The sequence below is a fragment of the Antechinus flavipes genome, chromosome 5 (assembly GCF_016432865.1).
Source record: "Antechinus flavipes isolate AdamAnt ecotype Samford, QLD, Australia chromosome 5, AdamAnt_v2, whole genome shotgun sequence".
Classification (NCBI taxonomy): domain Eukaryota; kingdom Metazoa; phylum Chordata; class Mammalia; order Dasyuromorphia; family Dasyuridae; genus Antechinus; species Antechinus flavipes.
In genome coordinates, this window is record NC_067402.1 from 220,546,532 (window position 1) to 220,571,126 (window position 24,595).

The 24,595-nt window shown below is 37.8% G+C and overlaps 1 protein-coding gene across 1 annotated transcript; it reads left to right on the forward strand.

Annotated features, from left to right (window-relative positions):
• Window positions 1–23,396: 23,396 nt before the first annotated feature.
• Window positions 23,397–24,335, forward strand: LOC127538007 (olfactory receptor 6C2-like). The gene has a single exon (XM_051961455.1). The coding sequence runs from the start codon at window positions 23,397–23,399 to the stop codon at window positions 24,333–24,335; it is 939 nt and encodes a 312-aa protein (XP_051817415.1).
• The last annotated feature ends 260 nt before the right edge of the window (window positions 24,336–24,595 follow it).

The following is a 24,595-nucleotide window of genomic DNA, read 5'->3' on the forward strand; positions in this document are numbered from 1 at the left end:
TCAGAATAACTGTTGATACCATAAAATATTTGGGAATCTATCTACCAAAGGAAAGTCAGGAATTATATGAGCAAAATTATAAAAAAGTCTCCACACAAATAAAGTCAGACTTAAATAATTGGAAAAATATTAAGTGCTCTTGGATCGGCCGAGCGAACATAATAAAGATGACAATACTCCCTAAACTAATCTATTTATTTAGTGCTATACCAATCAGACTTCCAAGAAAATATTTTATTGATCTAGAAAAAATAACAACAAAATTCATATGGAACAATAAAAAGTCGAGAATCTCAAGGGAATTAATGAAAAAAAAATCAAATGAAGGTGGCCTAGCTGTACCTGATCTAAAATTATATTATAAAGCAGCAGTCACCAAAACCATTTGGTATTGGCTAAGAAATAGATTAGTGGATCAGTGGAAAAGGCTAGGCTCACAAGACAGAATAGTCAACTATAGCAATCTAGTGTTTGACAAACCCAAAGCCCCTAACTTCTGGGAAAAGAATTCATTATTTGATAAAAACTGCTGGGATAATTGGAAATTAGTATGGCAGAAATTAGGCATGGACCCACACTTAACACCATATACCAAGATAAGATCAAAATGGGTCTATGACCTAGGCATAAAGAACGAGACTATAAATAAATTAGAGGAACATAGAATAGTTTATCTCTCAGACTTGTGGAGGAGAAAGAAATTTGTGACCAAAGATGAACTAGAGACCATTACTGATCACAGAATAGAAAATTTCGATTACATCAAATTAAAAAGCCTTTGTACAAATAAAACTAATGCAAACAAGATTAGAAGGGAAGCAACAAACTGGGAAAACATTTTCACAGTTAAAGGTTCTGATAAAGGCCTCATTTCCAAAATATATAGAGAACTGACTCAAATTTATAAGAAATCAAGCCATTCTCCAATTGATAAATGGTCAAAGGATATGAACAGACAATTTTCAGAGGATGAGATTGAAACTATTACCACTCATATGAAAGAGTGTTCCAAATCATTATTGATCAGAGAAATGCAAATTAAGACAACTCTGAGATACCACTACACACCTGTCAGATTGGCTAAGATGACAGGAAAAAATAATGATGAATGTGGAGGGGATGCGGGAAAACTGGGACACTAATGCATTGTTGGTGGAGTTGTGAACGAATCCAACCATTCTGGAGAGCAATTTGGAACTATGCCCAAAGGGCTATCAAAATCTCCATACCCTTGGATCCAGCAATGTTTCTACTGAGCCTATATCCCAAAGAAATCACAAAGGAGGAAAAAGGACCCACCTGTGCAAAACTGTTTGTGGCAGCCCATCTTGTAGTGGCAAGAAACTGGAAAGTGAGTAGATGCCCATCAGTTGGAGAAAGGCTGAATAAGTTATGGTATATGAATGTTATGGAATATTATTATTCCATAAGAAAGGATCAGCAGGATGATTTCAGAGAGGCCTGGAGAGATTAAGTGATGTGAGGCTAAGTGAAATAAGTAGAACCACTGCAAACATATATTGTATCTAGGATATACTGCAACATATCCAACATATAAAGGACTGCTTGCCATCTAGGGGAGGGGGTGGAGGGAGGGAGGGGAAAAAAATTGGAACAGAAACGAGTGCAAGGGATAATGTTGTAAAAAAAATTACCCTGGCATGGATTCTGTCAATATAAAGTAATTATTAAATAAAAATTTTAAAAAAATAAAAAAAAAAAGAAATAAGTAGAACCAGAAGATCTTGTATATGGCAATAGCAAGATTATATGATGATCAATTCAGATGGATTGGCTCTTTTCTTTTTCTTTTTCTTTTTTTAAGCTTATGTAAACTTTTCATTAAACATATATACCATGCTAAATTCTGGAGATACAAATATAAGAAATAAGAAAGAAAGTACATGGCTTTAAGGAGAATACATTGTTTTTTAAACATGGTAAAATATATGTATATTCAATATAAATAAATATTTATATAATTATTTTGCTGTGCAAGAAAAATCAGATCAAAAAGGAAAAATAAAACGTAAGAAGAAAATAAAATTCAAACAAATAACAAAAAAAGAAGTGAAAATGCTATATTGTGAACCACTCTGTTCTCACAGTCTTCTCTCTGGATATAGATGACTTTATCCTCACAAGATCATTGGAACTGGTCTGAATCATCTCATTGTTAAGAAGAGGATGTGTTCTTTTCAACAATGACATTATTCAAACTATTTTCAATGGTCTTTTGATGAAAAGAGCCATCTACACCCAGTGTGAGCACTGTGGGAACTGAGTGTGGATCACAATCTAGCATTTTCACTCTTTTTGTTGCTGTTTGCTTACATTGTATTTTCTCTCTCGTTTTTTTTTCCTTTTTTGATCTGATTTTTCTTGTGCAACATTATAATTGTGGACATATGTGAAAACAAGTATAGAAGAATTGCACATGTTTAAAATCTTTTGGTTACTTACCAATTAGGGGAGGGGGTGAGGAGAAGGAAGGGAAAAATTTGGAACACAAAATTTTGCAAGGATAAATATTGGAAATTAGGTATGCATATGTTTTGAAAATTAATAATGAAAAATAAAGAAAAAAATAGTTGGTAACATTTTTATTTGAACACATTGAGGACAAGTTCCACATTTCTTATAGATATGAGCTACCATTAGTTGTTGTTAGATCTGTTTCTTGTTTATATGACCACATTATCAATATGATTGCAAAATAACCAAATTCCACAAAACTTTCTCATTCAAAAATAACAAAAAGAATCATACACCAAATATAAAATAAATTCTGAATCTATCATTTTAAATAATGAGCACATATGAATTCCACCTAAGTTGAAAAACATCCTGAAATAATATTAAGTAAATTAAATATTTAAAGCTCATATCTTACTTGTTGGGCACAATGAACATAAGCAATTTTGAAGCCTGTGGTCCAGGGTTCATATGTAGGGGACCCTAACTACTCCCTATGTGGTAATGACATCCTGAATACATCTTTCCCCTACAAGAAGCAGGGCACAATGATTCTTCTTAGCCATAAAAAATAAGAGTTAGTGAAAGGAAAAGGAAGAAATTGGCACTGCAAAGTAGGCAAGAGGAGAAAGATCTATACATGAGGGAAAAGATGCAACAAATCTGACTAAGGTTAGTTCCCTTTCTCTCCTGAATTTATGATATCAATTCAGTTCCTTCCCAATCCTAATCAAACAATTTTGGGGAGAATAATAATGTTAATACATGAGTTTCAATGTAGTAGAGTAAAGGGGAGCAATCAAAATTTTGACTAGGAATGCAAAGAAAACAATTAAAAAGAAGCTCAATAGAAAAAATCTGCCTATTCCAATTTACCACTGTATGAGATAAAGAGAAGATGATAAATATAATTTTAAATGGGCAAAAATAAAAAAAAAAACCAAGAACAGTGCCTAAATATTACATTGTGAAGGAAATTAACACATGATGTTAAACATCAAAAAATACATGATGAAAAAGAGAATTCTGCCAACTCCCCAAAGATCATGGGAAAAAATGAATGATTCAAAACTCATATAAAAAGATTTAAAATTGAAAAAAAATTAAAATGAAAACACATCTCTTAATACAAATTAACATCAAAAAACAGTGTAGTGAATTTAGGAAAAAAAACTCATAACAATCTCTCTAAATAAAATCAAAATTGTGAGGAAAAAAATCACAGATTTTGAACAGAAAAATACAATTGAAAATCACTCAAGAGAAGAGAATTACCACAACTTTAAGTGAACACAGGAATAGTATACAAGATAAATGATCTCAAACTAGAGTGTGCAAAGATTACTTAAGAACCACTCTCTTAACTCTGACTCTCATAAACATGATACATAAATAAAAATCATGGATTTTAAGGTATAGTCAAAATTCTAGAATGAAGAGTTAAACTTCTCCTACAAAACAACTACAGAAAATCCCAAATTGAATTCTCAACAAAAAAAGGCAACAAAAAGTTGGTATAAGTCGTTTGCTCCACCTCTCCCCAGTCCAGCAAGTCTCAAAAAGATAGGAAAAGAGGAATGCTGATTCCCAAGGTACAGTCTGTCTGGGAGTTTAATATGCAGTGCATGGTAGAAGAACAATGACTTGTGGGCCTTGAAGGTTTCAGTTTTAATAATAACAAGAGTACCAACCTGCTGAACTCACAGGGACAATAATGAAATTGAATTGTTGATCAGAAAGAGATTCCCTTGATATTACTATGTTTCCCGTCGCATGGAATTGGGTACCATTTCCCATCTTTGTCACCCATTTTGGGGCCCAGGTCAGAAGGAAATGATTGCATTCATGATAATTAAGGACATTACATCAACATCAGAGAGTGGACCAAGAAACAAGTGATGTGATTTTCCTCAGAATTAACAACATTTTGGAAGGACTAAAATTTATCGTTCCTTTGAGAAAGCTTAAGCTCATGATACCTCCCACACCCCTATATATCCCTGAAGTGAGCAAAGTCCAATTCTAACATAAAATCCAAAATTAAGCAATAGACTTCAGAAATGAACAAACAACCAAAAAACCAAGCTGACCCCATCTATGGAGATGGAGAAGATCAAGACATAAAGTAAGAAGTAAACAATGACTAGAAAAAAAAATCTACAAATAAAACCTTAAAGAAAAATGCATACTGGACATAAACCCAACAAAAATTTCTAGAATCCTTAAAGAATTTTTTAAAGAGTAAAATGATTATAAAAATCAAAGAAAATTATATAAGAATAAATGAAAAAAGAAATGATAGAGATGTAAGGAAATTATTAAAATAAAACAAACTATTTGGTAAAAGAGGCCCAGAAAATTCTAAAGATAACAACAACTCTTTAAAAATCTTAATTGACCAGGTGATAAAAGAGGCACAGAAAAAAATAACAATTCTACTTTTTAGTAGAATTGATTGAATAGAAGATATGACTTTATGAGATGTTAAGCAACAATAAAACAAAGTTAAAAAACTGAAAACTAGGGGAGAAAGTTGAAATAACTCATAGGAAGGAAAGAATTATGGGAAGATGCCTGAGAAAATTGGCATTTCAAGCTTTTTTAGATTGTCCTCACCAAAAAAAAAAAATTGTGTCTCAAGATGAATATAGACTAGTGAAAAATCAAGAAGACTTGGGGCAGAATACGGCTCCTCCTGATACAACCTAAGAAGATCTGAAGAAAGAACCTCAGGCCAGGGACTAACTGGTATGAAGTGCAAATACTTTTTGGGTAATTCTATCCCAGTGGCCAGCTAGGTTTGCCTGAAACCTCAGCAGGAACCACAGGAATTTTTACCTCCTGGACTATGGATAAGAGTTCTAAGTGAACCTCAGCTGATTAGGAAGACCAGGCCTAGCTGCTTTGTAGAGACATAGCCCTGGGTAAGAAGGAGTCCGGAATGCAGAGACAGTGGAGCAGGGATACTTTTGACTATGTACACATGCAGGAGGGTGGACTTCTTGGTTTGGGATTTCTGATCACATGGGCATTGAGTAGAGAGATAAGGTGAAGAATTTACAGGAATCTATGAATTCTTTTTCTGTATTTTATTTTCATTATTTCTATGTTTCCCTTGTGACGTATATAATATGTACAGGCCCATATTTACTTGAGTCTTGGCCAGCTATAAACATATTTACTTAACCTGAGCTGATGACATTTATCAGTATTTGACATTTATCGATATATAGTCTATTAGTTTGATCACTATCTGCTTGATTAAGTCTGAAGGCTTGATTTTCTGTTTCCTAGATATCAGGTGATTTCAGGAAACAGAAACCTTCCATTCCAATCTCTCTGAATAGCAACAACCAATTAGATGCCTCCCCCTCCCCTTCACAATGCTCTCTTACTTGTGATGTAATCTCTTGTATAAAAGCTGGGTATCTTTATTACTTCTTTAGCCCTCTTATCACGAGCTTTCTCTTTCTTATCTTGTGATGGGATGACATCCTCCAGAGGTTTTTAATAAACAACTTTTCTGATTGCTACTGAATGACCTCTGAGTAGTCATTTTGGGTAAGGGTCATCTATATCCATCACAGATGGAAAAGCTAGAAGTACCATTCCCCCACTCCACAAGTAGTTACCACTAATACTTCTTATTAAAAAGGGGGAAAGAGAACTTGCAAAGAAGTAACTTATTATGGGAACAGTGAAGACCAGGATTCAGCTTCAGAAGAAGAAGTTAAAAAAAAAATTTTTTTTCTATCCCAAAGAGTAACATTAAATTATTTTCTGACCAGAAAGAATTTATAGATCTCAAAAAAGAATTTAAAAATCAAATGAGACCCATTGAGGAAAACTAAAAAAACAAAAAACAAAAACAAGATGATTATGAAAAAAGTTAACGTACAAAGTCTCAAAGATGAAAATAACTCTAAAAATTAGAATTGGGCAAGAGGAAGACTGTGAAGTTATGAGAGATCAAGTAATTAAAAATAAGTTATTAAAAATGAAAAAATAGAACATAACGTGAAACATAAGAAAAACACAGAGCTCAAGAACAGATTAAGAAAAAAAAAAAGAATAATTGTACTATCTGAAAGTTTTGACCAAAAAAAGAAGCAACTTAACCCAATAATACAAGGAAATTGTCCTGGAGTGATAGCACATGAAAAGAAAGTATAAACAGAAGAAAATCCAATGATCTGTATACTTATATTGTATTTAATTTATACTTTAACATATTTAACATGTATTGGTCAACTTGCCATCTGGGGGAGAGGAAAAATTGGAACAAAAGGTTTGGTAATTGGCAATGCTGTAAAATTACCCATGCATATAACTTGTAAATAAAATGCTATATTAAAAAATAAATAAATAAAAATAACTAGAAAAAGGAAAGAAAAAATCCAATGATCACTACCTCACAGAGATTCTTTGTGGAAAACACATAGCAATATTCTTGACAAATTTCAAAATAGCATGATCAAAGTGAAAATTTTGCAAGAAAAAAAGAAAAAAAATTGAAATATGCAGGAACTACATTTAATATTGTATAATACTTAACAGCAGTCACAATGAAAGAATGTAGGTCCTAGAATTATATCTACAGGTAATTAAAAGAATTAGGCCTCTATATGTTTTGAAAAATAAAAATCTATTGTTATTAAAGAAAAAAAAAAAAGGACTGTGTTCCAAAAATTTCAGATGATTTCAGAGAGGTTGGAAAGATTTTCGTGAACCGATGCTAAGTAAAATGAGCAGAACCAGGAGATCATTGTTCACAGCAACAGCAACATTATACAATGATCAATTCTGATAGATGTGGCTCTCTTCAAGAATGAGATGTTTCAGACAAGTTTCAATTGTTCAGTGATAAAGAGAGCTATCTCCACCTAGAGAGAGGACTATGGGAAATGAGTACTGTTCACAACATAACATTCTCACTATTTTTGTTGTTGTTTACTTACATTTTATTTTCTTGATCATTTTTTTCTGGTTTGATTTTTTCTTGTACAGCAAGATAATTATATAAATATGTATGCATATATTGATATAACATATATTTGTATCATGTTTAACATAAAAAATGAGTTTTTCTCCCAGAAGTTTTAGCATTGGGGTTTATCATACATTATATTACAATATTCTTTTACAGTGTTCCACGGATCAACGATGATATTTCTTAGCTGCTACCAAAAGTATGCTGTTTTATTATGTAGTTCTAGATCTGGTGTAACTGAGCTATCTTCCCTGCATTTTTCCCCATTAATTTCCTCGATATACTGAACCATTTGTTCTCCATATTTTGTTATTATTTTTTCTAGCTATTTGAATTAATTTCTTGGTAGTTTGATTGGTACACCATTCAAAAGAACATTTATTGGAGTAGAATTATCAGAATTTTATTCTATTCTATATTCTAATACAATACATTATATAATTATTTTATTAGCTCAGCCTACCTATGAGCAATTAATATTTTCCCAATTATTTAAACATAGCTTTATTTGTGTGAAAAGTTTTTTGTAATTGTGTTCATACATTTCCTGGTAGACTCCCAAATAATTTAATATTATTTGTAGGGAGTTTAAATGAAATTTCTCTTTTTAAGGCTGGACTTTAGAAGACACACATATATATATATATGTCAATGTTTTATGCTTTATTTTATATTCTGAAGTTTTACTAAAGTTGTTAACTATTTCAAGTAATTTTCTAGTTGATTCTCTAGGATTCTCAAAGGATACCATCATAGTAATAGTTTATTTTGTTCAATGTCTGTTTTAATTCCTTCAACCACTTTTTCTTCTCTTATTGCTAAAACTAAAACTCCTAGTACAATATTGAGTGTTAATGTTGGTAATTGGCATCTTTCCTTCATCTCTTATCCTAAGACCATTTCCAGCATATCCCCATTACATATAATGCCTGCTGATGACTTTAGAAAAATACTGCTTATAATTTAAAGGAAAACAACATTTATTCCTATGATTGATGTCTAGTATTTTAATAAGAATGGGCACTGTATTTTATCAAAAGCCTTATTTTTACTTTTCAAAACATATGTGTGTGCATTCTTTAACATTAGCTCCAATTTTTCCTCCCTTCCTCCACGGTCTTCCCTAGATGGCAAGTAGTCCAATATATGTCAAACATGGTAGAAATATGTTAAATGCAATATATGCGTGCATATTTATACAATTATTGTGCTGCACAAGAAAAATAAAATCAAACCAATAGAAAAAGAAGAACAGAAGAAGAAGGGAAAAAAGAAGGAAAAAGAAGAAGAAGAAGAAGAAATGATAAAAAGAGTGAAAATGCTATGTTGTGAACCAGATTTAGTTCCTACAGTCCTCTCTCTGGGTATAGATGGCTCTCTTTATCACTGAACAATTGGAATTTGTTTGAATCATCTCATTGTTGAAGAGAGCCATGTTCATCAAAATTGATCATTGTATAATCTTGTTGTTGCTGTGCATAATGATCTGGTTTTGTTCATTTCACTTAGCATCAGCTTATGTAAGTCTCTCCAGGCTTTTCTGAAATCATCCTGCTTGTCATTTCTTACAGAAGAATAATATTCCATAGCATCCATATACCATAATTTATTCAGCTATTCTCCAATTAAAGGACATCCATTCAGTTTCCAGTTTTTTGCCACTACATTTTTGTAGTGGCATTTTTGTGGGTGCCACAAACATTCTTGCACATACAGGTCCCATTCCCTCTTTTAAGATCTTCTTGGGACATAAGCCCAGTAGGAACACTGCTGGTTCAAAGGGTATGCACAGTTTGATAAATTTTTGAGCACAGTTCCAAATTGCTCTCCAGAATGATTGGATCCTTTCTACCAACAATATATCAATGTCACAGTTTTCCCACATCCCCTCCAACATTCATCATTATCTTTTCCTGTCATCTTAGCCAATCTGACAGGTGTCTAGTGGTATCTCAGAGTTGTCTTAATTTTCATTTCTCTGAGCAATAATGATTTGGTGCACCTTTTCATGATTAGAGAAAGTTTCAATTTCATCTGAAAATTGTCTGTTCACATCCTTTGACCATTTATCAGTTGAAGAATGGGTTGAATTCTTATACATTTGAATCAATTCTCTATATATTTTAGAAATGAGGCCTTTATCAGAACCTTGGAATGTAAAACTTTCCCCAGTTTATTGCTCCTCTTTAAATCTTATCTGCATTATTTTTGTTTTTACAAAAATAAATAAATAAATAAACTTAATATAATCAAAATAATCTATTTTGTGATCGATAATGATCTCTGGTTTTTCTTTGCTCACACATTCCATCCTCCTCCACAGATCTGAGAGGTAAACTATTCTATGTTCTTTTAATTTGTTTATAATATCATTGTTTATGTCTAGATCATGACCCCATTTCAACTTATCTTGATTTACATCATTAGATGTGGGTCAATGCCTAATTTCTGCCAGTTTCCAGTTTTCCCAGCAGTTTTTGTCAAATAATGAATTTTTATCCCCAAAGCTGGGGTTTTGGGTTTATCAAAAACTAGATTTTTTTTTTTTTTTTTTAATCCTGAGAACCTAACATATTCCACTGTTCAACTGCTCTATTTCATAGCCAGTACCAAAATGGTTTTGGTGACTACTGCTTTATAATACAGTTTTAGATCTGATACAGCTAGCCTTCATTTGCTTTTTTTTTTTCATTAATTCCCTTGAAATTCTTGATCTTTTATTCTTCCAGATGAATTTTGTTACCTTTTTTAGGTCAGTAAAATAGTTTCTTGGGATTTTGATTGATATAGCACTAAATAAATACATCAGTTTAGGTAGTATTGTCATCTTTATTATATTTGCTCAACCTATCCAAGAGCACTTAATATTTTTCTAATTGTTTAGATCTGACTTTATTTGTGTGGAAAGTGTTTTGTAGTTTTGCTCATATAGTTCCTTACTTTCCCTTGATATTTAGATACTCTCTAGTGTTTTTAATAGGAATGGATGTTGGATTTTATCAACTGCTTTTGATGTGGGAAAGATTCCTATCTTTGATTCCCAACTTCTCCCCTCCCTCTCACCCCTCCCCAGTTAATGTAATTACCATTTTACTCACAAATCCTGATCCCTTTGAATTTCAATAGAAGATCCCCTGTCCCAGTCCCACCCGGATCTGAGCCAACTTTGGGGCTACACCCAAAAGCCCCTCAAGCTAAATCTCCCATTATAAAAGGGACACACTGGGATCCCCTCTTTGAAGAGATATGAAACCCGCTAGCCAAGTGAAGACCCTCTGTCCACTGGACCCTTTGTCCGGTGCCCTCTTTATCTCTACCTTCATCTGTCTCCTTACTTCCAAACCCAATAATAAGCCTCTTTTATCAATCTAGCTTTCAGGCCAATAAATGCCTTTATTGGGGCCTCGCTCTGCTACTAGATCTCATTTACCACCGTATCCTTGCGCTGAATCCAGGGAGGTTGCAGGGGAGCTCTGTTTGACTCCCTGTACCCCAAACCTGTCACTAGACTTCAACTAAACCCTGATTTCATTTAGGTACCCCACATCTAGACCTCAACATTTGGTTTCCTGATGAACACCGGAAGCTAGATAATTTGGCGACCAAACCGAACCCCAATCTTTTTAGAGCATTCAGAACCAATCTGGGTTTTGAGCTGCTTCTGCAGTATTCTTCTGGGAAGAATCTGCATTCCTTCTCTGTCTTACTCTATCTCTAAGGTAGTGGGGAGAATATTTGTGTCCTGTCTCACCCTACTTGCATTTCAGGTGAAAAGATCTCTATTCTTGCTAGGAAATGCGGTAAAAGGCTTTTTTTCTTTCCTTATCTTGCAGTTGAAATGGACAAATGGCCCTCCTTTCCGCCTCGGGCCAGCAAGTTTGCTCAGCTAGATTGGGGGACTTCTTTTGCACTTCAAAGGGCTGGCTCAACAATGCTCTTAAGGGTATCTGTTCCGGGAGGGTGGTACGGGAAGGGTGGTACCTGAAACTCTCTATCTATGTTAAAACATCTGCCCAGGTGCGATTCTCCTTTTTATCCTGTAAAACTCCCATCTTCCTGTTGTAAAATATGAATCACAGATTAAAATGTAACAAGCCCAACAGAAATGCTTATAAGGCTGTCTTTAGTTCTATGAGGTGCGGAATTCGATCAGAACTCCGTCCCAAGCTCGGTACCAAATAAATTCTAAATTTTCCTCATTGCAGCTGTCTTGATTTTTATTGCCTGGGCTATTTCACAGTGATCACCTAAAGCCCTCGGGTCGGGCTTGGGTTGTTGTTGGGAGCTCTGAGCTCTGGCACAATTCTTTAGGAATTGCTGTGGATTGACAAAAGGCCTTCTTTTGTCTGGCTCTGTCTTTAAGAGATAAGAGGGAGGCTGTAAAGATTTGGAAAACTAAAGGTTTTTACCTGTCCACAATCTAGACACTTCCCTGCCTCTAAAATCTTTCCTGGAACAGATGCTTTGCTTGAGGAAACTCCCTCTGTCCAAATTCTTTGGAGAGATAAAGGCCCTTCCTTTCCTTCTCAATGCATTTCTGATCTTTTTATCTCTCACCAGAAAGCCCTGCTCTCAGGCAGGGACTCTGAGACAGGAGAGGAAGTGTATCTTTAACCCCCCCTCAGACCAAGGAGACACATGGCTGTTCTGGGGACCCCACCCCTCTCGGGGGTCCCAGGCCAGGCTCTCTTTGAACTGTTCTGGGGAAATAACCGGAGAAACATAAGAGGAGCCCACTCCACTATTAAATGCAATGGAGTTTCTAATGGTCAGGCTGTAGCCACGAGGAGAAAGGTCACTGAGTTGGGGTGAGTTTAGAGAATGTCTCTGCCCATGGCTGCTACTCTCTGGACAGGGGTGAGCGGTCTCTCCTTCAGATCTTGCTCTTCCAGCAAAATTTGGGGGCTTACATGAGCTGCCCGCCCTCAAGTTCCTACATAGAGTCGCCCTCACCATTAGGATGCACCCCACTGGATAGGATGGCATCTCTTCCCCCCCCCCCCACCCTGGCTCTGGCCTTTCCTCCCCTTCTTCCATGGAGTGGGGAGTGTAGAACCCGAGGCCTGTTTCAGACCTCTCCCATGTGGCTTGGCAACCTGCCGTTTAAATGCTCCTATCCTGTCCCCTTCTTGGGGTTACTGTACAGTGGGGAGATTGGGGGACTCAATTTTAATCTTCTTAAATCTCCGGAAAGGTTTTCATCAACTTTTAAAAAAGAACTTTGCTGGCAATTTGGACAAGTGGGTCACGTCCCTCCCAGACCTTTACCTGGCTCTCAAAAGCCGCAGCTTCCAGCCCTGGGGAAGCGTGCTTGTCCCATACATTTTAGACGGGACTCAGTTTCCCTGATTTGGTCATCCTGCGTTAAAGCAATGCCCCTCCCATCACAGCCTTGTAACTGTAGAAGCCTCAGAATTATGCTTTTGCTCGCTCACAAGGCTGTCTACAAAGACTGGAGATTTTAAACTGCTCTGGGTTTTTTTTCTTAGCCTCAGGACACTCCTTAAAACCTTTTCTCAACTTCTTGCTGAGAGATAACTTAGCTAACTCAGGCTAGGTCTGTCTGTCTCTCTCACTTTGCTACCTAACCCTACAGGTGGGGACTCTCCCTCCTCATTTTCTCAGTCCTAAGACCTTAGGCTTTTAGCACACCCTGTTCTATTCTTTTCTGGATTGGCGTTCTATGTCCCTGCCAACAATGAAAAGGTTTTTTGGGGGGCTCCAACCCTGGCCAGGTTGCAGCTTCAAGAACTACCTTTGGAATGATGTCTGGGGAATAAAATTCCAGGTCAAGGCAATTAAATTCTTTAGAAGATGGCTTTTTTTTCTTTTCTTTTCTCCCCTCATTCTTTGACTGCAGCAAGAAATGAGTTAATGGGAGAAACTGAAACCATTTAAGAATTCGGTGAACACCTTTAGGAAAGAAGTCTGTCTTTCCTGTTCTTTTCTCAAGCTCTCTAGACTTGTTCTCAGTTCTACACTACGGCTCTAGGAGCCCAGGGGCTACAGAATACACATACTGTCTAGAGTTAAGCTAGGAGCTATTTAACTAGAGAACATACCCACTCCTATCACACCTCTCCTTGGCTACCCTGCCCTCAATGTTGGTGGCTCTCTAGGAGGTTTCCACTGAGGCAAACCCAACATAATTCCCTCTATAATGGGGGAGACAGTCCAAATTCCCTGGATCAGTGGCCGGGCTGTCGGGGAGCTCAACACTCGGGGGGAGGGGGGGAAGCGGGGGAAGGGGAAAGGAGGGATTCGTCGTTCATAGGACGCTATGAGGACGAAATCCTGGTTTTTCTTTGGCAAACGGCTCTCTAGGAGGGCCTTTGTGACACCTTCTAGAGACGTCATTATAGAATAGGAGAGTTTTCGGGTTTTGCAGTGAATTAACTTCCTTCCCCATCCCTATAGAGATTTTTAAGCTGTCTTTTAATGCAGACACAAACACTGGGCTCAGTCTCAACACCTGAACTCCGAATAGATTAGCTGAATTCCAATTTCTCTCCACAAACCAACTCTCCAGAAAATCCATCCCTTTAAAGTGCTTTTTTTTCTTTCGAATCCTGGGATTGATTAACACTTGTGTCCTCAGGTAAAAGCATCGAGCCAAAACACACCCAGCACACTTGTCTCTTTTAAAGCTGAAAAACTCAACCTAATGAAACCTAGGACCCTCCCCTCCCCCCCTCAGCTTTTTCCGGGTCCAAAACGCGATGTTTCTTCTACTCTGCTAATACCTGTTGGTTTCCCTTTAACTCTAACCAGAGACTCTCAGCTCTTTTCTTCTCAGGGCAACTTCTGCCTCCTGAAAAAACATTCGGAGCGGAGATGCCTCTTAATACAAATCTCTCCCAGACTCAGGCCTGTAGGTGCCCCAGAAACTGTCCAAGGAGACCCCAGTCTTTGTTCTGAATTTGAGCAGGAGGAACACTGGAGAAACTGCGTCACACCATAGGGGCTGAATTGGCCCCCCGGTGTCCTGCTTCCCGTTAGGGAATTGGGGTCTGGCCCTGTTTCCCCTTTTATCCCAGGACAGTCCCAACACCTCAGGGGCCCGTGAGCTGGGTGGGCAGTGCTGAGATACTTTGCATTCCCTCTGACCCCTTCCACCCCTCCCCCATAAGAGTGGGGAAAGTGGTGGTGGTGGGGGGAGGCTCAGGGTCTTTGCTTATTGAGGAACCAACTCTTTTTAGAGAAAGGCATCACAGTTAAAAGATTTCTAAGAGCTTAAATTGCATTCCTATGATTAGATATATAGGCCTCCTGTTTCCCCTGACGTCTTAGTCCATACCCTGCACCAATCCCAGGAGAAATTAGCTTTCCTGGAAATTAAGAGTGAAAGGGCTAAACTCTAGGCTACTTAACACTTTTACTATAGACAAATAACTCTTTTGCTCCCATTTTCTCCTACTTCTCTTTGATAGTTAGATGGGCCATCAGCATTCTTACGGGCAGCCCACCGAAGGGACCTGATGCATTTCCTGCTGTCCCCATCTCCACCCTAGATGACACCCTGGTTTTAACCTGCTCCAGAGATCTGAGCTTCAAACTTTGGATTCTCAACTGCCCTTCAGCCTGGAGAACATGAGACAACTGACTGGGAATGACTGACCGGGATACACATCCCTTAGATGCCCTGCTGCCATCCCCAAACCCCACACCTCACGCCTCACCTCCTGGCATGAAACCCAAATCTCTACGACCCTTGCCAGCTCGAAGCAGTTAAGAAGAGATCGTCGTCCCTTTTCCTCACATGCCTTTGGAGGTGACTGCTTGAGAGGGGGGATGAAGAGGGGACCCCTGGACTTGGAAAATACTGGAAGGAGAAAATCTTCAACTCTGCCTCAATAAGAGATTTTGCCCCATGTCTTTTTTTAAATGAATTTAAGTTCCAACTGCTTGAGGGGGGAATGATGTGGGAAAGATTCCTATCTTTGATTCCCACCAACCCCCTCTCCCCCAATTAATGTAATTACTCTTTGATTCACAAATCCTGGTCCCTTTGAATTCCAATAGAAGATCCGGACCTGTCCCAGCCTCCCTTCCCCCCCCCCATCCGAGCCAACTTTGGGGCTACACCCAAAAGCCCCTCAAGCTAAATCTCCCATTATAAAAGGGAGACACTGGGACCCCCTCTTTGCAGAGATTCCAAACATGCTAGCCATGTGAGCACCCTCTGTCCACTGGACTCTCTGTCCATTGGACCCTCTGTCCGGTGCCCTCCTTATCTCTACCTTCACCTATCTCCTTACTTCCAAACCCAATAATAAACCTCTTTTATCAATCTAGCTCTCGGGCCAATAAATGCCTTTATTGGGGCCTCACGCCACTACTAGATCTCATTTACCACTGTATCCTTGCGCTGAATCCAGGGAGGTTGCAGGGGAGCTCTATTTGACTCTCTGTACCCCAAACCTGTCACTAGACCTAACTAAACCCTGATTTCATTTAGGTACCCCACAGCTAGACCTCAACATTTGGTTCCCTGATGAAAGGAATACCGGAAGCTAGATAATTTGGCGACCAAACCGAACCCCAATCTTTTCAGAACATTCAGAACCAATCTGGGTTTTGAGCTGCTTCTGCAGTATTCTTCTGGGAAGAATCTGCATTCCTTCTCTGTCTCACTCTATCTCTAAGGTAGTGGGGAGAATATCTGTGTCCTGTTTCACCCTACTTGCATTTCAGGTGAAAAGACCTCTATTCTTACTAGGAAATGAGGAACTCCGGACAAGATAAAAGACTTTTTTTCTTTCCTTATCTTGCAGTGATCACCCAAAGCCCTCGGGTTGGGCTTGGGTCATTGTTGGGAGCTCCAAGCTCTGGCACAATTCTTTAGGAATTGCTGTGGATTGACAAAAGGCCTTCTTTTGTCTGGCTCTGTCTCTAAGAGATAAGAGGGAGGCTTTACCTGTCCACAATCTAGACACTCCTCTGCCTCTAAAATCTTTCCTAGAGCAGATGCTTTGCTTGAGGAAATTCCCTCTGTCCAAATTCTTTGGAGAGATAAAGGCCCTTCCTTTCCATCTCAACACATTTCTGATCTTTTTATCTCTCACCAGAAAGCCCTACTCTTAGGCAGGGACTCTGAGACAGGAGAGGAAGTGTCTCTTTAACCCCCCCTCAGACCAAGGAGACACATGGCTGTTCTGGGGACCCCACCCCTCTCGGGGGTCACAGGCCGGGCTCTCTTTGATCTGTTCTGGGGAAATAACTGGAGAAACGTAAGAGGAGCCGTGTTTGAGCCCTTCTCCCACTCCACTATTAAATGCAATGGAGTTTCTAGTGGTCAGGCTGTAGCCACGAGGCGAAAGGTCACTGAGCTGGGGTGAGTTTAGAGAATGCCTCTGTCCACGGCTGCTACTCCCTGGACAGGGGTGAGCGGTCTCTCCTTTAGGTCTTTCTCTCCCACCAAAATTTGGGGGCTTAGATGAGCTGCCCGCCCTCAAATTCCTACATAGAGTCGCCCTCGCCATTAGGATGCACCCCGCTGGATAAGATGGCATCTCTTCCTTCTCTCCCCCCCCCCCCCCCCCCCCGGCTCTGGCCTTTCCTCCCCCTCTTCCATGGAGTGGGGAGTGTAGAATTCCAGGCCTGGTTCAGACCTCTCCCATGTGGCTTGGCAACCTGCCGTTTAAATGCTCCTATCCTGTCCCCTTCTTGGGGTTACTGTACAGTGGGGAGATTGGGGATTCAATCTTATCTTCTTAAATCTCCGGAAAGGTTGTCACCAACTTTTAAAACGGATTGCTGGCAATTTGGACAAGTGAGCCACGTCCCTCCCAGACCTTTACCTGGCTCTCGAAAGCCGCAGCTTCCAGCCCTGGGGAAGCGTGCTTGTCCCATACATTTTAGACAGGACTCAGTTTCCCTGATTTGGTCATCCTGCGTTAAAGCAATGCCCCTCCCGTCACAGCCTTGTAACTGTAGAAGCCTCAGAATTACGCTTTTTTTTTTAATTTTTATTTTTTATTTAATAATTACTTTATATTGACACTCGTTTCTGTTCCAATTTTTTTTCCCTCCCTCCCTCCACCCCCTCCCCTAGATGGCAAGCAGTCCTTTATATGTTGGATATGTTGCAGTATATCCTAGATACAATATATGTTTGCAGAACCGAACAGTTCTCTTGTTGCATAGGGAGAATTGGATTCAGAAGGTATAAATAACCCGGGAAGAAAAACTAAAATGCAGATAGTTCACATTCGTTTCCCAGTGTTCGTTCTTTGGGTGTAGCTGCTTATGTCCGTCATTTATCAATTGAAACTCAGGTCTCTTTGTCAAAGAAATCCACTTCCATCAGAATTCGTCCTCATACAATATCGTTGTCGAAGTGTATAATGATCTCCTGGTTCTGCTCATTTCACTTAGCATCAGTTCATGTAAGTCTCGCCAGTCCTCTCTGTATTCATCCTGCTGGTCATTTCTTACAGAACAATAATATTCCATAACATTCATATACCACAATTTACCCAGCCATTCTCCAATTGATGGGCATCCATTCATTTTCCAGTTTCTAGCCACTACAAACAGGGCTGCTACAAACATTTTGGCACATACAGGTCCCTTTCCCTTCTTTAGTATTTCTTTGGGATATAAGCCCAATAGAAACACTGCTGGATCAAAGGGTATGCACAATTTGATAAGAATTACGCTTTTGCATGCTCACAAGGCTGTCTACAAAGACTGGAGATTTTAAACTGCTCTCGGTTTTTTTTCTTAGCCTCAGGGCACTATTTAAAACCTTTTCTCAGCTGCTTGCTGAGAGATAACTTAGCTAACTCAGGCTAGGTCTGTCTGTCTCTCTCACTTTGCTACCTAACCCTACAGGTGGGGACTCTTTCCCTCCTCATTTTCTCAGTCCTAAGACCTTAGGCTTTTAGCACACCCTGTTCTATTCTTTTCTGGATTGGCGTTCTATGTCCCTGCCAACAATGAAAAGATTTTTTGGGGCTCCAACCCTGGTCAGGTTGCAGCTTCAAGAACTACTTTTGGAATAATGGCTGGGGAATAAAATTCTAGGTCAAGGCAAATTAAATTCTTTAGAAGATGGCTTTTTTTTTTTTTTTTCTTTTCTCCCCTCATTCCTTGACTGCTGCAAGAAATGAGTTAATGGGAGAAACTGAAGTTATTTAAGAATTCGGTGAACACCTTTAGGAAAGAAGTCTGCCTTTCCTGTTCTTTTCTCAAGCTCTCTAGATTTGTTCTCAGTTCTACACTACGGCTCTAGGAGCCCAGGGGCTACAGAATACACATACTGTCTAGAGTTAAGCTAGGAGCTATTTAAATAGAGAACATACCCATTCCTACCACACCTCTCCTTGGCTACCCTGCCCTCAATGTTGGTGGTTCTCTAGGAGGTTTCCACTAAGGCAAACCCAACATAATTTCATTTAGGTACCCCAAATCTAGATCTCAATACTTTTTCTGAATGTATTGAAATATTTTGTGTTTTTGTTCATTTGGTCATTTATATAGTCAATATCGATCCTAAACATATATGCACCAAGTGGTATAGCATGGAAAGTCCTCAAAGGCCTTTTATACAACTATTAAGATATTCATTTGATTTCTGTGGGTCTTGTTGTGGATGTGATCAATAATGCCAATCCTTTCCCTAGTATTGATCCAGTCCTGCATTCCTGGTATATTCCCATTTGGTCATAATGAATCATCTTGCTGATAAATTGTTGAAATCTTTCTCTTTTTTTTTTGTACTTTATTTAATATTTTTCCATCAATATTTGCGAGCAAAATTGGTCTATAATTTTCTTTCTCTGCATTGCTTTTCCCTTGCTTGAGAATCAGCACCATATTTATGTAATAAAAGGATTTTAGCAGAACTCATTCTTCACTTTTTTTTCCCACATTGTTTACATAGTATTGGAATTCAGTGTTCTTTAAAGGTTAGGTGGAATTAATTTGTAAATTCATATGGCTCTCCAAACTTTTTCATAAGGATTATATTGATTACTTTTTTAATTTCTTTTTTCTAAAATAAGCCTTTTTTTTTTAAAGCCTTTTATTTTGTCTTCTGTTAATCTGGGAAATTTATATTTTTATTAATATTCATCTTTTCCATTAGAGTGTGAGATTTATTGACATGAAATTTGGCCAAATAGCTCCTAATTATTGCCATAATTTCCTTTTCATGGATGCTGATTTGGTAAATTGGTTTTCTTCTTTCTTTTTCAAAATCAAATTAGTCAAAGGTTTTCTGATGTTACTGGAGTGCCAATAAAATTAGCACTTTTATTCATAAATTTAAAATGTTTTTCTTAGTATCAAATTTATTAATCTCTCCTTTGATTTTCAGGCTTTTATGTTCAGGCTTAATTGGGAATTTTTAGTTTGTAATTTTAATTTTTTTTTTTTAGGTGCGACCCAATACATTGAACTTCTCCTTCTCTATCTTTATCTCTTATTTAGAGATAAAAAATATCCCCTGAGCACTGTTTTAGAGGAACTCCATAAAGTTTGCTATGTTGTCTTATTATTCTGTTTAATGAAACTGTTTATTGTTCATATGATTTGTTGTTTGACCCACTCATTGTTGAGGATGAGATTATTTAGTTTATGGAAAGGATTTTGGGAAGATACTAAAGTAGGTGGGAAAACATCAATCTCCAGATTTCCCCCATAAATAAGAAAAAATTGCTCATGATGGAGAACAGAGTAATTAAAAAAAAAAACACAAATAAGAGTGGGGGCAGAACACTGGTCCTCCAGGGGCAATCAGAGACAATACAAAGAAAGATACCACCTTCAGCAAGAAGCCTTTTATGGTTCTCTCTCAACTTTTCCATGCACTTACTATCTCTTCTGTCTATATGTTATATGTTATTTGCAGGTCATCTCCTTCATCAAAATGTCTATTAGGACAGGGATGACATTTTTGTCCTTTTTAATTTCACCAGCCAACCTAGTATCTGACATATGCTAAGCATTTAATAAATCCTGTTGACTGATTATTTAATACATTAATAAAGTAGTATGTTGCATAATTTATAAATGTAGTTGTATGTTTGGAAGGCATCCTCATTTTTTAACAGATGGAAGTGAAGGATTAAGTAATTTTAGAAATCACTATCTTATAGCAATGAGATATCACTCTTCCTCCATCACCGTCTCACTGCTACATAGCAAACCTGTTTCTGATGCTATTTCTACTTCTTCACTTCACTTTGTATAGCTACTGGACCCACAGCTGCCTGTTTTAAGTCTTTTGCTCAAGTTGATTACAATAGAGCTTCATTAGTGACTTTTAAGCTTGAGTTTCCTAAGGGGCCTTTTGTTTGTGAATTCAGTTGGTCCCCAGGCACCTGAAGCACATTAGAGGGAGGAAACAAATATCCTCTACAGTTAAGTATAGATTGGACAGAATCCTGTCTCCCTGCTTTTGCTAAGTAAGATCAGGGAACCAAAGAAAAGTAGGACCTGAGAAACCATTCTCTTTTCAATGGTTCTGTGTTGTTTTCAGCGTCATACAGCAAAACAAAATACTTCCTGCCTTTAAAGCAGGATAAAATCTCAGATCTTGCATGATTTTATATTTGTGAAAGAGAGGACTATTATATTCTAGAATATGAAGACCTAGGAAGATTTCCAATCTTCCTTTTAGGGTGATATCATGGAATTGTGAGATTATGTGGCCAAAGGTAGGCATATAATTTCCTATTAATTTTTTTAATTTCTATCAAAGTACGGTTTTGAGTTTTTCTAGGGACATTTAGGCTAACATTGTTCACAGAGACCAGTAGTATGGACAGGAAAGTAAGTGAAATAATGGCTTGCTATAACAATATTTTTCTCTATTTTTAGGGATATAGTAATTCCAGAAATCAGTCCTTTGAAGGAGAGTTAGAAAAAAGATAATAAGGGAAATTTTATCAATTACAATTTAAGCTTAAGACAGAAAATAATAACAATTTCTAAGAAGCTACTGTTATTTTGTATCATATGACCCTTGGCATGTACTCTGAGGGCAGAGTAGTTTCACAAGGCCAGCATCATAGCAACGTGGATTACATACTGTTTTTTGAAATATGAGGGGTCCATGATAGCCTCTCATCAAAAGCTATCTCCCCACTGTCATGTAGCGCATTTACTAAAATTTCACAATTTTATGTAAATCAGCATGCTTAGTCACTAAATGCCTAAGAATTCCTGAGAGGATTAATATACAAAAAATTGTGCAAAAGTATAAATTAGTTAAAATATCTTTCCAGCTAATGTTTAGCTAATGTAATGGCTCAGAGAGGAAAAAGTGTAGGGAGGATGGAAAGGTACCTTTCAAAGTAAGACATTCACTAGACAGGGAAAGGAGAAATACATTAGGGTACACATACAATAGAAGATTACTAATATCTTGGAGATGGGGCTTATAAAAAGATGAGGTAGGTAGATTGAGAAATAAGCCTCTTGGTGGCTACATTTTGGGCAAAGATGCTCTTTAATGATATTTTTTGAAGTTCTGCTGATGGGGGAAATATTTCATTTTTCATCTAATTATAATTCCAGTCAAACTGCATCAGAGAACCTTTCTGGTGAGTGGCCTTTGACTTATGAAATGATCACATAGCCTAAGATGACCCAAATTACCTTAGCTGTCACAGTGAATCTCCATTTCTTCAGGCTCAGGGGGGAACTTCTCAGGGTTCTTGGTAGATAATATATTACAAAAGTCAAGGAAAGGGTATTTCAATAACTAATTGGTGTTGTTTACGGAAACCTATTTGAATGCAGAATAGAAAAAATAACAAATAAGGGACGGGAAATATTTGTTTAGCTACTGAATATCATGAATTAATATTTATTGAAAAAAACCATTTTGGGAGCAGGTAGATGGCACAGGAATAGAACAAAGGTGGCCCTGGAGTCATGAGGACCTGAATTCAAAAGGAAAAAAGAATCGAGGACAAAAATCTTTTTTTAAAAATGCTGTGCTTGGTTAGCTGATAGAGAGCTCAAAGTCACTGAAGATAGCACATCATTGGCATGATTTTTTACTTAGCCAATTAAATAAAATTGGCTCAAGAGAACCTTGTATCATTTATATCTAAACTATATTGCTGAAATTTTATGATGATTCTTCTAAACTCCAACTCCCCTCCCTCTCTTTCTCTCTCCCTTTTTCCCGTCCTCTGAAAATTTCTCTCTCTCTCTCTGTTTATCTCTCTTTCTCTATCTGTGTGTGTTTTCTTTCTCTCTCTCTCTCTTTTTCTCTCTCTGTCTCTATTTCTCTCTGTCCTTGTTTCTGTCTATTTTTATGTCTTTCTGTCTTTCTCTCTCTGTCTGTTTCTTTGTCTCTCTGTCTCCCTATTTATCTGTCTTTCTGTTTGTGTGTCTCTTTCTTTGTGTTCCTGTGTGTGTGTGTGTCTCTCTCTCTGTCTCTGCCTCTCTCTCTTCCTCTTTCTGCCTATTTCTGTGTCTCTGTCTTTGTCTGTCTCTCTATCTCTGACTCTCTCTCTCCTTCTTTCTTTCTGTCTCTGTGTCTGTGTTTCTTTATCTATCTCTATCTCTCTGTATGTCTCTGTCTGTCTCTATCTCTATATCTCTGTCCCTCTGTCTCCCTCTGTGTCTATCTCTTTCTGTGTCTCTGTTTCTCTCTTTATCTCTATTTTCTTTCTGTATCTCTGTCTCCATCTCTTTCTGTCTATGTATCTCTCTGTGTTCCTGTGTCTCTCTCTCTCTCTGTTTCTGTCTCCGTCTTTTGCTCCCTCTTTCTCTCTTTCTGACTTTGTTTCTCTGTCTCCCTCTTTCTCTCTATTTCTGTGTCTGTCTTCCAATTTCTCTCTGTCTTCCATCTCTTGTCTGTCTGTCTGTCTGTCTGTCTCTCTCTCTCTCTCTCTCTCTCTCTGTCTTTCTCTTTCTCTCTTTTAGTATTATTCTCTCTCTCAGGTCCATCAAAAGACAGAATTCAGAAATGGGAAACCACACAGGCATAACATTATTCATTCTTCGGGGACTGACAGATAATCCACAGATGCGGGTTCTGCTTTTGATTTTTCTGTTTTTGACCTATATTCTGAGTGTAACTGGGAACTTGACCATCATCACCCTCACTCTGGTGAATCCCCACCTTAAAACCCCCATGTACTTTTTCCTCAGAAACTTTTCCTTCTTAGAATTGTCATTCACAACTGTCTGTATTCCCAGATTCCTGTACAACATGTTAACTGGGGATGATACTATGACCTATAATGCATGTTTTACTCAATTATTTTTTGTAATCCTTCCTGGCATCTCAGAATTTTTTCTCTTGGCAGCAATGTCTTATGACCGCTATGTGGCTATCTGCAAACCTCTGCACTATGAAGCCATCATAAACAACAGAGTCTGTAACCAGCTCCTCTTGGGTTGTTGGATGTCTGGGTTGATGATCCTGCTTCCACCATTTGGTGTGGCTCTCCAACTAGATTTTTGTGACTCCCATATCATTGACCATTTTCTCTGTGATGCAACACCATTGCTGGAGATCACATGTTCTGATACACAACTCCTAGAAAGCATGATTTTAGCCCTTGCTGTGTTCACCCTCATCATCACTTTAGTGTTAGTGGTTCTATCTTATGCCTACATTGTCAGGACTATTCTGAGATTCCCCTCAGCTGAACAAAGGAAAAAAGCCTTTTCCACTTGTTCCTCTCACATGATTGTTGTCTCCATAACCTATGGAAGCTGCATTTTCATCTACATCAAACCTTCCGTAAAAGAAGGGGTGGCTTTGAATAAGATAGTGTCATTACTTGCAACCTCAGTGGCACCAGTAATGAACCCATTTATTTATACCCTGAGGAATAAACAAGTGATTCAAGCATTTAGAGATACATTGAAAAAGATTGCATTGATTTCCAAGCTGTGAAGCAATTGATGTTCAGGAAAATATTAGTAAAAGATTAGTAAATGTAAAAAAAAGAAGAAGTAAAAAAGTTTTAAAAAGTTAAAAAATTAGTAAGGATTAGTAAAAGAAAAGCTGAATATCTTTGAACTTTTTCCTCTATCTTATTTTATTCTCTTACTAATATCCCATTAATCACAGAAACAAATTTTAAAATTCTTTTTCTCTTCTATGCAAAAATCCTCCCTGATTAAAATTTTCTCCTTCACACTCTATTCATTTTT

Bases quoted from the DNA above. Each gene is read 5' to 3' on its own strand.
- LOC127538007 (XM_051961455.1), top strand. From the start codon at position 23,397: ATGGGAAACCACACAGGCATAACATTATTCATTCTTCGGGGACTGACA.